Source organism: Euleptes europaea, chromosome 8 (assembly GCF_029931775.1).
Source record: "Euleptes europaea isolate rEulEur1 chromosome 8, rEulEur1.hap1, whole genome shotgun sequence".
Taxonomy (NCBI): domain Eukaryota; kingdom Metazoa; phylum Chordata; class Lepidosauria; order Squamata; family Sphaerodactylidae; genus Euleptes; species Euleptes europaea.
The window spans coordinates 66854376-66869177 of record NC_079319.1 but is presented as its reverse complement, the minus strand read 5'-3'; the positions used below and the strand labels follow the sequence as shown (position 1 = coordinate 66869177).

Genomic DNA, 14802 nt, shown 5'->3' with positions numbered 1-14802 from the left:
AGTGAGTAGATGCACAGTGCTCCTCCCTAATGAAGAATCACAACCAGCATTCACCACTAGGACAAAGGACTGTTGTCTGGATCTCAGTTTTTGCAATATATATATATATAGTTTAGCAATATAGTATGTGTGTGTATATATATGTGTGTGTGTATACACACACACACACACACACACACACACACACACACACACGCAATCTAAAGTAGGTCAAAGAACAAGGAAACTTCTTTCAGTGTGTAAGGCAAAAACAATATAGGGTTGTGTACAAGAACTTATGTACCAAGGCAATGGGCAAATACTGAGGGCGCAGCACTAACAGTAGGATTGTGGAATTGCTGCCAAGCAAGAATGATGACAGTAAGATTAAGGTGTCACCTGTTCTGGATGGGGTTGCACTCTCTCTAAAGGAATAGGTCCTTAGTCTGGGAGTGCTCTTGGATCCAGGCCTACTACTGGATGAGCTGGTGGTAGTTGTGGTCAGGAGTGCCTTTTAACTAGCTTTGACTGGTTAGCCAGCTGCAACCTTTCCTGAGCAGAAAAGGTATGACCACTGCAGTGCATGGTTACGCCTAGATAAGATTATTGCAATTCCTTCTATGTGGGACTGCCATTGAGAAGTATTCACAAACTTCAGTTGGTACAGAATGCTGTAGCCAGGTGGTTGACTGGTGTGGGTCGTAGGGACAATATCACTCCAGTCTTGGCCCATCAACACTAGCTCCCAATTTGCTTCCGGGTACAACTTAAGGTGCTGGTTTTGGCCAATATACCTGAAGTACCATCTACTTCCTTATCAACCTGCCCAACCACTATGGTTATCTTCAGAGGCCCTGCTTGGGTGCCCCGCTTTCTGAGATTAGGTGGGAGGCAACTCGGGAGAGAGCCTTCTTGGTTGTGGCACCAAAGCTCTGGAACTCTCCCCCAGGAAGATTTGTCTGTCCCCTTTTGTTGGCATCTTCTGTGAGCAGATGAAGACTTTTTAATTTCATTTGATGTTACTTCAGTGATCCATCCTTCCTGTTTTTAATTGTTTTAGATCTGTTTTTAATTGTTTTAATGATGTGTGGTTGTATGGTGGGGTTGATTTTAATGGTTTTAAAATGTTATTTTATTGTGTTGTTTTAATTTGTTAGCTACCTTGGTAGCCCTTGTGAGGGCAGAAAGGCAGGATATTCATTTTGTAAAATAAACAAACAAACATGTAGCTCATGAAGACCTGGCACTTGCTTGTACCTGTGTAGTGGTATTGGTTAATCCATGACCCCCTCCTCCCGATCAATACGAAAGTCCATTTAGAGCTTCAAAAAAGAACAAGATATCAGACACAAGACAGTGTTGTGAAAAAAAATATTATTTAACATATGTCTGACTTAAATATTTCCACATAATAAAAGTGTATTTTCAAGTCACCAGCTGTATTACTTATATACATATGTCCGTATTTAACAAGAAAATTATGAGTGTCCTATCAAAAGCAGTGATTATTTCCCCCCCTCAGGAAATAGAAAGCACCAGTCTTATAATACATAAAATGTAAATTATATGTACACACAGCTTCCTTCTGGAACTGAGAGCAAATAAAAAGCAATTATTTTTCAAAAAGTAAAATGCATGTCTAAATTACAATAAAATGAATGCAATACTGTTTATGAAATGTTCATTTGAAGTTCAAAACTTTATGAATTCTTCTTTTAACTGGATTATTTACAAAATATACTCATCAGCCACACAGAGGCTTAAATGTGTATATATATATTTATATATATATATATATATATATTATATATATATACACACACACACACATACATATATATAGCATATAAATAAATTTTAAAAAATCAAAGTCAGATCAAGCAAGATTTTTCTATTTTCAGAATGTCTAAAACAGAACATATGCCTTTTTCCAGTGTTTATTTTTGATATGAATATACCCATTTTGTGTAAATGGGACCCTTCAGAGCAATACTGAGAGGGCTAGGTAGTTTTAAAAATCTAAAAAGCTTTCAGGATGGATGGCAGGGAAAAAAGAGGTTTTAATTTGAGGATGTCTGTCTGAATAGACACAAATCTGTCAGCTGATACAACCAGTGCTCCAGCTCACGGTATTAGACAATACACTATTTGATATCTCCTACCGTTTATGGCTTGTTTTCATTGTTCTACCTGCACAGAATATATACTTTTCCAATTTGGGAAGCTGCTACTGTTGGCAGACAGATTTTCTTTGTACAGCTTTTGCTGAATTTCTAGCTGAACATGTACTATTAGAGAAACAAAAAGCGACAGTCATAACATAAACGGAACAGGGCCCATCATGTTCTGACATGTCAACAACATGAAGGCCAATATGCATAATGTAATACCAGTTAATTTTAAATCACTCCTCAAAAGCGACTTAAATAAAACCAGGCATTTCCAAACCAATCCTATGCATGATTACCTGGAAGTAAATCCCACTAAGTTCAATGGGACTTATTCCCAAGCTATGCCCAGGAATGCAACAGTAATATCTGCATTATAGCATGAAATCTCTATAGCATGCATCTATTCTTGCTTCAAACAAAAACAACATATTGACACAATGAAGAGAAATTCCATATGTCCCACCAGTTAATCAACCTTCACTGATATTAAGTTTTTGTATTTTTTTTTAAACTGGATACACTTACAGTGGATTCAAAGAATAAACAAAGTTCATGTACCTGAGATCACTGATTGTAGACAATATAGCAAACTTTATCTGATGTTTCTCCAATACTGTTCAAGCTTACAAAAAGACAATAATTCTTTATTTCTGTAAACATTTAAAAAGCTATATTATTATTTTAAATGTGTGAAGTTTTCATATTAAAAATCCACAGACAACTACTTTTAAAAACAATTCTAATCCTGAAAGCATTTCCAGCTTTCATCTTAAGGATCATCAAAAGATATTGGTTATGTTCTGCCATTCATTTGAAGATTCTTGAACAACTTCTTCCAAGTTCAATGCACGATTAATGTCTTCACCTTCTTGTCCTTGATGACTGGTGGATTCTTGGACTGTGCCTAAGGGACAACAGAAAGAATGCTAAAAGATCTAATCAACATATACTATGAAATATAAAAGCTACTTAACATTAGAATACAGTAAGAAATGCATTATTTTTTTGCTGGGAAAGGAAACCGCAGCCAATTTCACTATGTACCATTGACCTAAAAATTAGTCTTCTCCATTCTTCAATACAATTAGCTGGATGTAGAGCTCTGCATGTGCTTCAAAGTGCTCTTGCTTGAAGAGTGCCCCCTGATTTAAATGTAGGGGGCAAATCTACTCACACAAAGGCAAATGCATGCTTAATCTGCTCTTTCATTCAAACTAATGGGATCCTCCTTGTGGTACAAGTGTTCTGACTTCCTCCAACTGTAAGATGTCACCAAATCAGAGAAGGCAGTTTAACCTACGCTCCTCCATTTTTCAAAATTGATCGGTTAATACAGTTGGTCTATTACTGTATATGGCCTACAACGGAAATGTTATTAATACACACAGAGAGAAAAAGCACTGAACTTTCTGAACATCACATGCTTCCTGGAAAAAACTGACTGCTTTTCTGCTAGCAGGTCAGGTTTACCATTAATCCCAGGCTTCGACAAAAACAAGCAGGGATCCGCTAGATTCATGGTGGGGTGGAACCTTGCCTCTCTTGTCCACCAGCCCATGCACCTGAAGTAGGGCTGCTGCTCCTGCTCTCCCCAGCTCCCTGCCCTGCTCACACAGGGGGGTGACTGTTACTCTTCTGCCTGCCATCTTGGCTGGTGTGGCACTGGAGGCCTAAGTGGTACAAGAGGTAATAGGGGCAGACACCTTTCCTTCTCCATCTGCCTGCAACGCTGCCACCTTGGCAGTGAGGTGGTAGCGGCAGAGGTCGGGTCCTGCTCCTCGCCTGCCTGCAGGAGAGGTAGGGAGCTGCTGGGCTGGCAGCGGCAATCTCAGTGGCTGAGGCTCCAGGGGCAATGGTAGCTCCTGCTCCTCTCCCCGTCTACATCACCACCATCTCAGCCACAGGTGAGTCAGCAGTAGCTCCCGCTCTCCACTTGCTGCTCCCCCTCCCCATAAAGCACCTCTGTCTCCTTGATCTATTTACTCAGATGGCGAACCCCAGGTCCTCCAGCCCCTGACTTTCACATGCACCCCTTGTAACTGACAGAGGCATTTGGGGGGAATTAACCCTCCCTCCATTTTTCTAACTTTGGGGATTATTCTGTATGTGTCCTCAACCTGTAGATTTATGTATCTGCCGATGGGATCATATTGAGAATTAGATATATTGATATCTCACAGACGCCAAAAAGCCTACAATCTCCACTTTCAATGGAAGTTGGAAGTATGCTTTTGAATTATATTACATTATTATATTACATTATTCATCAAAATGAAAGTTATTCTAATAAAATGCTAGCATGGATTGTGCATGGCCCTCTTGTTCACTGCTTATAAGTGACAAAAATCCTGCACAGTCAGAATAGCATTCTTCAGCTGAAAGACTGGAAAGACACAGCAGAGCTCTCCACTGTGAAATCTGTGCAAATGAATTTGTATCAGCAGAAGACTTAATAGGGTTTATTAGTATTAGGATATTTATGTATCAGGCTAACTTGCAGGAAGAGGTTTCTTCACAAATCATTGCCATAGGACTGAATTCATATTTTGCAACTGGCCCTATAGTTTCTAATAGCTCTGCATTAATGAGATGACATGCCTAAAAGTACACATTTGGTATTTTTACTGTGAATTCTAAGGATGAACTAAGACCAACAGTCTTCTCTATATACGTTTACACAACAAAAAAGGATTACCGGCATAGCCATGAGCTCGCTTCATATGAAGCTTCATATTGCTTTTCTGGGTAAAGCCCATCGCACAATAGTCACATTTGTACGGTCGTTCTCCTGTGTGTTTTTTCATATGAACTTGCAGTGCACTCTTCTGGTTAAAAGCTTTCTCACACAACGAGCATTGAAATGGCCGTTCTCCTGTATAGCAACAATAAAAAATAATTGCAAAGTGAGGTACACTGAAAAATATCATAATTTTATATTGATGTTAATGACATCTGAACGGGCTACGAGGCCCCAGGATTCAAGGAAGAAATCTGGTTGGCAAGCCCACAGTGAAGAGCCAATTGAGTCCTTACCTGTGAGTTGCCCTTACAGAATTATCTCTTGTACCAATTCAGATGAAGAAAGAATACCTACAGAATTATTTGCCCCTTTCTACAGTTTTCTTGCTGAGAACTTCCAAGGAAGTAAACAACATATATGGTGTAAACACTACATTTAAGACTATGGTGGTACCTACCTGTAACATCACCCACAACAGAACATAGGAAAGACACTGATTTCTCACAAATGACCCAAGTTTCCCAGATCATTATAGTACTTATGAGTTCTATGTTGGTGAAATGTAAACATTGGGATTCTGTTCTTTTTCATTCAATTTATTTGTAAACAACCTCTGATCTCAGTGAATTGCACAAGAGAAAATGAAAGAACAACTCACAGAAAATCAGATGGCTGTTCTCAAATATATTCCCTCTGCCACTCCAGAATGTATAGAATGTACCTAAACAGTAAGTCCTCAGAAACTAGTGAGCATTCTGCATAAAAGAGGAGCCCCGTGGCGCAGAGTGGTAAGCTGCAGTATTGCAGTCCAAAGCTCTGCTCACGATCTGAGTCCGATCCCAACGGAAGTTGGTTTCAGGTAGCCGGCTCAAGGTTGACTCAGCCTTCCATCCTTCTGAGGTCGGTCAATTGAGTACCCAGCTTGCTGGGGGTAAAGGGAAGATGACTGGGGAAGGCACTGGCAAACCACCCTGTAAACAAAGTCTGCCTAGGAAATGTCGGGATGTGACATCACCCCATGGGTTAAGAATGACCCGGTGCTTGCACAGGGGACCTTTACCTTTTTAAACAGTAAGTCCTCAGAAACTAGTGAGCATTCTGCATAAAAGAACGAGGCCAAAACTGCCTGAGTAGAGTCCCCTACACTCAAGCACAGCCTTTGTAAAGCAGCTTCTGTAATGTCTCACACAAGGAAATATGTAGAAGCCCCAGCAGCTGCGCTATACACCTCTTTCCAGTGGACTTCTGAAAAGGAAAGTGGTAAACGACAGGATAAGATTTCTGGTTAGCAACCCACCTCTTCATAACAGCATTGGTGGTTAACACAGACCTGACCAATTATTTGAGGGGAGAGACCCCATTATGGCCCTACTTGCTCCCTCCCATCAAGTCACTGACATTTAGACTTGAGATAAGTGTGTCCTTCCATTTGCCATTGTCCACAGCCTTGTTCTGACAAGGGGCCAACAAATTTATCAAGGGTCTGAGGGAGAGCAGAGCCAAAAGAGAAATCCCAACGCATACAACTGGATTCGGGGAGGTGTGATAACATCTTAATCATAAAGGTCCTTTCCAACCTGACCTTGTTAATGAGATGTACCACCACTTTGTGAACCTTGTATAAGATCCATCTTTCTGAAGTTACCTCAGCTCGAACCTTTTCTAAACAGGATGTCCTGATGAGAAGGTCATCTAGATAAAGGTATATATGAATACCTCCCTGTCAAGAAGTTGAGATCCCTCAAATTATTGGGTTTGATTATTTCCTTGGTTTAGGCCTGGAGGCCTATGAGTTTTGTGCTGTTGGGGCCTTGGAGCAGTAAAATGGTTACACTTTGAAAGCTGCTTTTGGGGAGAGAGCCGGATAGGCATCCAGCTGTTACTAGTTAAAGTCTCCTCTCCCCTTTCTGGAATGCAAGGCTGTCTGTTGTCACGGTAACTAATCGGTCAGCCATTATCTTAATGTTTGTAATGACATTCAGGTGCAGGGGGTTCTGCAGGCTTCACCACCTGAATGCATTAATTAGCGAGGCAGCATTCTGACCAAGCAATAACCGCAAATCACTTTCGTTTTCTGATTGGCCTTTTATGAGCTCATGCCATTGAGAAAACGAATATAGAGACAGCGCAGTCCTGAGAAAATCATGCTCGTTGGGGACACAGCAAGAAGGCTGTGCAGGCGGCATCACAACCCATTTGATTTTGGCCCTTGAGGGGGAAACTCTGGTCAAGCTGACCTTTTGGAGAAACCTTTGGACAACCTTTTGAAACTCTTGTATGCTGAAAGAACTCTTGAAACTGGTAACTATTGGAACATTGCTTTTGAAAAAGCCTTGACAATTTTGTGAACCTTGGAAAACTGAAGTATTGTATGAGTTAGCTATGCTAAATCATTTTGTTATTTTCTTGCTTAAAACTTCATGACTTTTTCTTTTCCTGTAACCAGCATAAATCTTATAAAATAAATCATTAGCCTTTTAAATTGGCTGTCTATGACTCTGGGATTCCAAGCCTAAATTTCAGTGCCTTGTGTGTGTGTGAGTGAGTGTGAAACCACCTACCAAAACCTAAAACCTTTTTGTGAGTGTAATCTTCCCCTAGCATGGCCTCTACCTTACAGGGTAAGCGTTGCACTGAATTTGAAGCTTGGTAAGGGTTGCCCTGAACTCTTGCCTGGAGGCTTAACTTTTGGTTCAGGGCTGGTGGCAGCTACTCATTGAACTTGGGGTGAAAGCCTGGAGTTCAATGTTTTGTTTTTTGGGAAACTTTTGACCAAACCAAAGAAGCCCAACTGGTGGAGGCCAGTTGGAGCTGTTTGACACTCCCTTTCTGGGGTAAGTAATTACCGTAATCAGGAAAAATATTCTGTGCTAGGCAAACAGACCAAAGGCCACAGCACAATATTGATGTCAATTTTTGAAGCTAAAAGCAAAGAGATTTCCTATGGGCTGATCTCATTAAAATGGGCAGGTAGGCCTTCTTGAAGTTTATGGAAAGCACCTAATCTCATGGATGAATGTCACTGAGCGTCAGTGTGAAAGACTAGATTCAGTGCGAAAGATTGGACTCTTATTTAAAGGTTTGGCTGTAGAACTAATTTTATTCTCCATTGAGGGAGGCAAAAAAAGTTACAGGATAATGATTATTTGGAATATTTATAGCCTGCCTTTCCATTGTTCACATAGCAGCCAAGGCAACATCCTGTTCCACAGCCTGAGATAGCAGTAATTTCTACATGATCTTTTTCATCAGCTCGGTTGGATTTGATCAGAGATGGAGACTGCAAAGTGTTATTAGGGCGCTGTTCTGAACTTAATTAACAGCCTCTGGAAACATTATCCTATGACCGATCTGTTTCAAAAGAGACGTTTCTGTTCATACCTCTTCCTTCACTAAGTCCTGAAGAGGGCTGTGTATGAGTCAGTCATGCTGCTCGTTTTTTTAATAGTGTTGGAGGAGATGAAGGATTACATTTACTTTGTGTTCTCTGCCCCAGTTAGGTTGGAGTTAAGGTTAGCTATGGCATTTACAACCAGAACAATAGAAAGTTAGAGGCATAAAACGAAGATTTTGGAAAGATCTTCCTGCTAAAAGGCTTGTCCAAAGTCGCCTTGACTTTTCCCAGAATAAGACAGCCCAAGTAGGCCTGAATTTGAGTCACAAAAGTCTTTTGGCCATGACATCTGCAGATATTGTTGGTGTGAACAAGCTCTGAGAAAATACAAGCTCACTATAGAGGACACAAAAGTGGGTTCTAGATCAAATCAAGCCTGCACTCTCCCTAGAAGCTAAAATGACTAAACTGAGATTATTGTACTTTGGTCACATTATGAGAAGACAAGAATCACTGGAAAAGACAATAATGATGGGAAACGTTGAAGGCAGTAGGGACAGAAGACGACCCAACGTGAGATGGACTGATTCTATAAAGCATGCCATGGCCCTCAGTTTGCAAGACCTGAGCAAGGCTGTTAACGACAGGACATTTTGGAGGACACTGATTCATAGGGTCGCCATGAGTTGGAAGCGACTTGACAGCACTTTACACACACACACACACACACACAGAGGACTTGAGGAAACTGGAAGAACTACAGAAATGTCTCTTTAGAGAATCTTATGGTCTTTAAATTGAATGTTGCCAGTACTGAGAACTGTTCCTTTGATGAAGCTTGCAAGTGCTGTTAGCTACACTGGGGTGAAACAAGATGCCTGACGTAATTATGGAAGAACACTGACAGAATTAACTGGTTTCTTCTGCTAACTTTGGAGAAAAGGAAGCATCAAGTGGAAAAACTTCATGTTTATCATGCTTACATAATTGTTCCTTGCTGAAGAACTGAAGTTAATCCAGAAGCTACAGCTGGTACAAAACACAGCTGATCACCTGGTTTGTGCTTTTTCTATCTTGGTGGCACCTTCTATCTTCCAAGTTCTCCAGTGAGGTTTTGTGCCTTTTCTGTAGTAGCATGTGCTATGCAACAGACTGCTTAAAGCAGGGTACCCCAATATGGTACCTGTTGGCGTCATGGCACTCAACACCTTTCTTGGCACCTGCCAAGTGTTTTGAGAAAGTGGTCGGGGCCAAGTGGGGCTTTTTGAATGAATGATGCTTATGGTATAATGCTGACAGTGGCTTTATGTAAAGTAAATGTGTGTGTGTAAAGTGCCATCAAGTCGCAGCTGACTTTTTTGGGGGGTTTTCATGGCAAGAGACTAACAGAGGTGGTTTGCCAGTGCCTTCCTCTGCACAGCAACCCTGGTATTCCTTGGTGGTCTCCCATCCAAATACTAACCAGGGCTGACCCTGCTTAGCTTCTGAGATCTGATGAGATCAGGCTAGCCTCAGCCATCCAGGTCAGGGCCATGTAAAGTAAATAGCAAAGTGCAAATAGCAAAGTGACTAAACATGATCTGTTGGTACAGCTAAAATGCTTAATACACCAGATGGAAAATTCTTCTGAAGTCTTGAAATCTTTCCAACTTGAACAAACTTTCATAATTCCAGTGGAAGGTGATAATAACATCCCTACATCAAATGTTGGTAACTTTTCAAAAATCTTCTATGTTCTTATCAACTGGCCAGAATCTCTCTTATTGTACACATCACATTTGCAATGAGCTCTTACCAGCCCTTCAGCACCAACTGTCATTGTTACCAGAAATTGTGCAAGCTGAAAATGGCCTGGCTCATGGGAGAAGGGCTCCTCTAAAGCTAAGAAGAAGCCAGGAGAAGCATTTTTCCCCGTCTGCATGAGTGTGTTAGATGCCTGCAAATGAAGATATTACTGCCAGATTACGGTTTCTTAGCTAGCTCAATATGTACACTTATTTCGTGTATATGCAAGAAAATATTTTAAAATAATATGTTAATTTTAAAAGGCATTGTTAAACAGAGCTTCTGTCTGAAATGCTGAAGAGCTACTATCAGAGTCACTCTCTGAAACTTTGTAGCTGGCTCCGCCTCCCACAGCAGCCGTTTTGTGGTTGTGCCCACCACCCTGTCAGAATTCCAAAGGTGCCCTTAGGCTCAAAAACGTTGGGAATCCCATTCCAGATTAACAGCTCCTACACTATCTTTTATGATAGAGTTTGCTCTCTTGATGTTTAAAAAACTGAGCAGTACCTCCAGCTACCTATGGGGAACATGCTTATGTCCGGACTCCTGGCTTAAAGAAACAAATGGGTGCTTTCACTGGCTGCCTTTTGAAAAGCCTGAAACCAGCTGTTTCTTTTTCTTTTCTTTTTTGTGAGGCATTAGATGACTAACTGGCCCTGACCTGGATGGCCCAGGCTAGCCTGATCTCGTCAGATCTCAGAAGCTAAGCAGGGTCAGCCCTGGTTAGTATTTGGATGGGAGACCACCAAGGAATACCAAGGTTGCTGTGCAGAGGAAGGCACTGGCAAACCACCTCTGTTAGTCTCTTGCCTTGAAAACCCCCCCAAAAGGGGTCGCCATAAGTCGGCTGCGACTTGACGGCACTTTACACACACACACACAGATGACTAACTGAGCTTTTACTGGTCAGATAATGTATTATTGTCCTTTTTAGCCTTCATTTCTGGTTTACTTTTAGGCTTCCTTACTGCTGCACAATCTGTGAGAGGGAGGAGCAGGTAGAGGCAGAACACTCCTTGCCAGGGTTTTTGCTTCCGATCCTGAGCCAGGAACCCTTACGCTCTGAAGTGGCACAGAAAGCAGCATGAAATATGGAACAAAAATGAAACCCCATCCAAAACTATTTGAAATCATAATTTCACTAAAAACCCTTTGCACATTTCAAATACCAAGCATAATTCCGGCTACCTCCTATAAAAAGGATATCAGAGCTGGAAAGGGTACAGAAAGCGGCAACTAAAATGATGAAATGCTCAGAGCATTTTACCTGTAAGCAAAACCGAAAGTTTCACTGAGATATGAAACATCATGAATGGGAAGGAAAGACAAGGGATTTTTGTACCCTTTCTCATAATACTAGAAGATCCCCAGTGAAACTGGCAAGAATAGAGAGATTTTTCACAAAAGAAGCAATTAGATTATGCAATTCATTGCCACAAAATGTGGTAATATCCATTAGCTCAGAAGGTTTTACAAAACTATTAGAATTCAAGGGTGATGGGTCTATGATAAAAACAACCCCTCAGGCCCTGTTTTTATCAGAGAATGAGGGATTTACTTATTTATCTCCCAAGCTGCTAGACTACAATGAGGAGTTTACCTGTCCCAACTTCATCCCACTCATCCCCTTTGACAAGTAGGATTTACTCTCTGCCTGATGAATCGTTTTACCACTGGATCTATCAGTGGATGCCTTGGCAGCTAAATGAAAACTTGGCTATAGATGAAATATAGGAACTGGATTCCAGATGCTGAATAAAGCAACAGGAAGACCATTTATGCCCTGTTTGAGAGCTCCTAGAAACACTTTGAGAGACAATTGTTGGAAACAGAATGCTGGACCAGATGGGCCTTGGTTTGATCAACTAAAGCAGTTCTTATGTTCAGAACTCTAGAATCTACAAGAATCAATTAAAGGTTAATAACCAAGACAAAAAAAACCACACCTTTGTCAGGCATCACAACAGCAGTAGAAACTGAGATTTCTTCCTGTAGCTGAATTCTTCGTATGGAGCTTTATTACATATATAAATATTGATGGATTAATTCAACTATTTATGGGGAACAACTAATATTGTTATAGTGCTTCCACACTATCTAAAAACATAAAACGCTATATATGTATAGCCCAACAAAAAAAGCAGGGCATCTGATCACACGACGTCTGTACACTTCAGATCCAAGTTCAGTTCTGTCCATCAATTGTGCTACCTGGTTCTCCAACTGAAGTGTTCACTCTAGAAAACTCCTGGGAAAAACATATTGGGTGCTGTTGCTGGAAAGCAACCATCACGAGTTAACTGGTATAGAATCGCTGTGGCCTCAAATTCACAAGTACATGTACAATACAGACACTGCATTCTTGAAGGGGGGTCCAAAAGCATTCAGGGAGCTGACCAGCCGCTATACCCATGTATCTCAGAGATATGTTGGTGTATCTTGGAGAGACCCTGTCATAGCGCCCTCAGGACTGAACTTCCCATCAAGCCAGGCAAACAACAATGTTGGTGGAAAGTGCCGTCAACTCGCAGTCGACTTACAGCAACCCTGTCGGGTTTTCAAGGCAAGAGATGAACAGAGGTGGTTTGCTCACTGCCTGCCTCTGCACTTCCTGGGTAGTCTCCTATCCAAGTACTAACCAGGCCTGACTATGCTTAGCTTTTGAGATCGCATGAAATCAGGATAGCCTGAGGCATCCAGGTTAGGGCTATGTTCTTCATATATCCCAGCAATATCCATCTCCAGTTGAGAATTTGCCACATCACTTACTAGCAATACATCCATCCCTTGAGCAGTTATGGCCAGCCCCTAACAAAACAGAAGCCAACTTACTTGTACAACTATTTGTTACCTGTATGAATGCGGCTATGTCTTTCCAGTTGACTCGGCTTAGCAAAGGCTTTTTCACAAGTATCACACTTAAACACTCTTGGCTTCTGGGAGCTTAGTGATGGTCCAGCCTGATGTGTCTGCATATGCTCCTAATCAAAACACACAAAACATATTTTTACACGTTAAATTGTAGTATGGAACATGTTTTAGGGCTAGTATATACACACAAAAATAGTAGTGCTAAGGAAAGGGCATCCTCATATACTTTTTGTGGAGATGCCAAAGCATGACACTAGCAGTGACCAAATTCAGCCTATTTTAGTAAGGACAAAACTCAATAAACCCCTCAGAATGGCAATATGTTCCTGAATGAAGAACAAATATAGAACATTTACAAGAAAAACAGAAAACAGGAGCATCCCTAATTGCCCGGTTTCCGCAAAAGGAATTCTGAAAAGAAAAATGCTATTTGTTTTCTAAGCAGCATGTTTTGCCAGATTCTACTTTATAAGGAAAGAAGGCTACACTTGTAGACTAGATTAGTGAAGACTTTATGAACCAAAATAAAAAATGTATTTCTTCTGCAGAATGAAATGCTAAAAATGCTGAAACATACCTTCCAGAATCTGTTCAAAGATGTACAATATTACTTATGTTTTATTATATCCTGTTTGGGAGGCAATACATCAATAAAATACCGTAAAACTTGAACAAGTGAAGCTATCTTTTTCTGAGTCAGACCACTGGACCATCAAGGGAAGTACTGTCTACTTTGATTAGCAGCAGCTTTCCAGGGTCTCAGGCAGAGGTCTTTCTCATTAGCGTGGTGTTGTAGTTAAGAGCGGTGGACTCTAATCTGGAAAACCGGGTTTGAGTCTCCACTCCTCCACATGAGCAGCTGACTCTAATCTGGTGGACCGGGTTGGTTTCCCCACTCCTACACATGAAGCCAGCTGGGTGACCTTGGGCTAGTCACAATTCTCTTAGGGCTCTCTCAGTCCCACCTACCTCACAAAGCATCTGTTGTGGGGAGGGGAATGGAAGGTGATTGTAAGCCGGTCTGACTCTTCCTTAAGTGGTAGAGAAAGTCGGCATATAAAAACCAACTCTTCTTCTACTTCATCACCTACTACCTGATCCTTAACTGGGATTGATGTGGACTCAACCTGGAACCTTCTGTTTGCCACACGGATTGCTCTAGCTTTGGGTCACAAGGCCCCGCCTGCTGTTTAGTACCTTTTTTTCATTAAATGAAAACCTGTTTCATTCTTCCTTTTAAATGAATTAAACTCCAGAATAGGAGCAGGATTTCTTTATTATCAGCAAATAAGCATTAAACAAGGAAGTAGTTTTTACCAAATACACTGTTTTATTTATGTTCTCTAGTTAGAAGGGATTAAAAAAAACCTTTTCTTTTTTATTATAACAATATATTAAGCTCATCACAGACCTTAAGATGTGTCGCTCGTTTGAAGGCTTTATTGCAGATGTGACAAACGTGGATTCTTTCCTTGCCATGAACTTCTTTACTATGCTGCATTAGCATGGCAGTTGAAGAAAAGGTCTGACTACATTCAAAACACTGGTGTACCCGGGGCTCTTTTTCAGCTTGAATGCCTTTATGGAGACTTGGAGAAACCTCACTCACCTGCAGTAATTCCACAAATACGCACACAATTACAGGAAGTAAAACCACCTAAACCGCCTGTGCTTATTTAACAGTCTCTTTTTACATGTGACAAAGCTTCAAGAACACCTGCTCTCAGAAAGGGTGCTGAGACAGGCCATGCAAAACAGGGCTGCACTCACCTGCAACTGTTGTTCATCAAGGGTCTTCTGTACAGTCCCACATGGGAGACTGAGCTTGCACAGTCTGGCTGCGGAGAAACGTTTTCAAAGCTTCCTAGCTCTTTCCAAAATATCCGTTCCCCCTCCCCTCCGATGCAAGCAAATTTCATTGT

At 41.2% G+C, this 14802-nt stretch overlaps 1 protein-coding gene across 1 annotated transcript in view; it reads right to left on the bottom strand.

The window, feature by feature from the left end:
* Positions 1-2875: 2875 nt before the first annotated feature.
* ZNF236 (zinc finger protein 236) overlaps positions 2876-14802 on the bottom strand; it is a 77263-nt gene continuing 65336 nt past the window's right edge. The window contains exons 29-32 of the mRNA XM_056854951.1: positions 14292-14489; positions 12861-12990; positions 4846-5022; positions 2876-3054 (exon numbers count right to left, since the gene is read on the bottom strand). Coding sequence (XP_056710929.1) covers positions 2930-3054; positions 4846-5022; positions 12861-12990; positions 14292-14489 — 630 coding nt within the window. The 3' untranslated portion in view covers positions 2876-2929. The remainder of the gene's footprint in view (positions 3055-4845; positions 5023-12860; positions 12991-14291; positions 14490-14802) is intronic.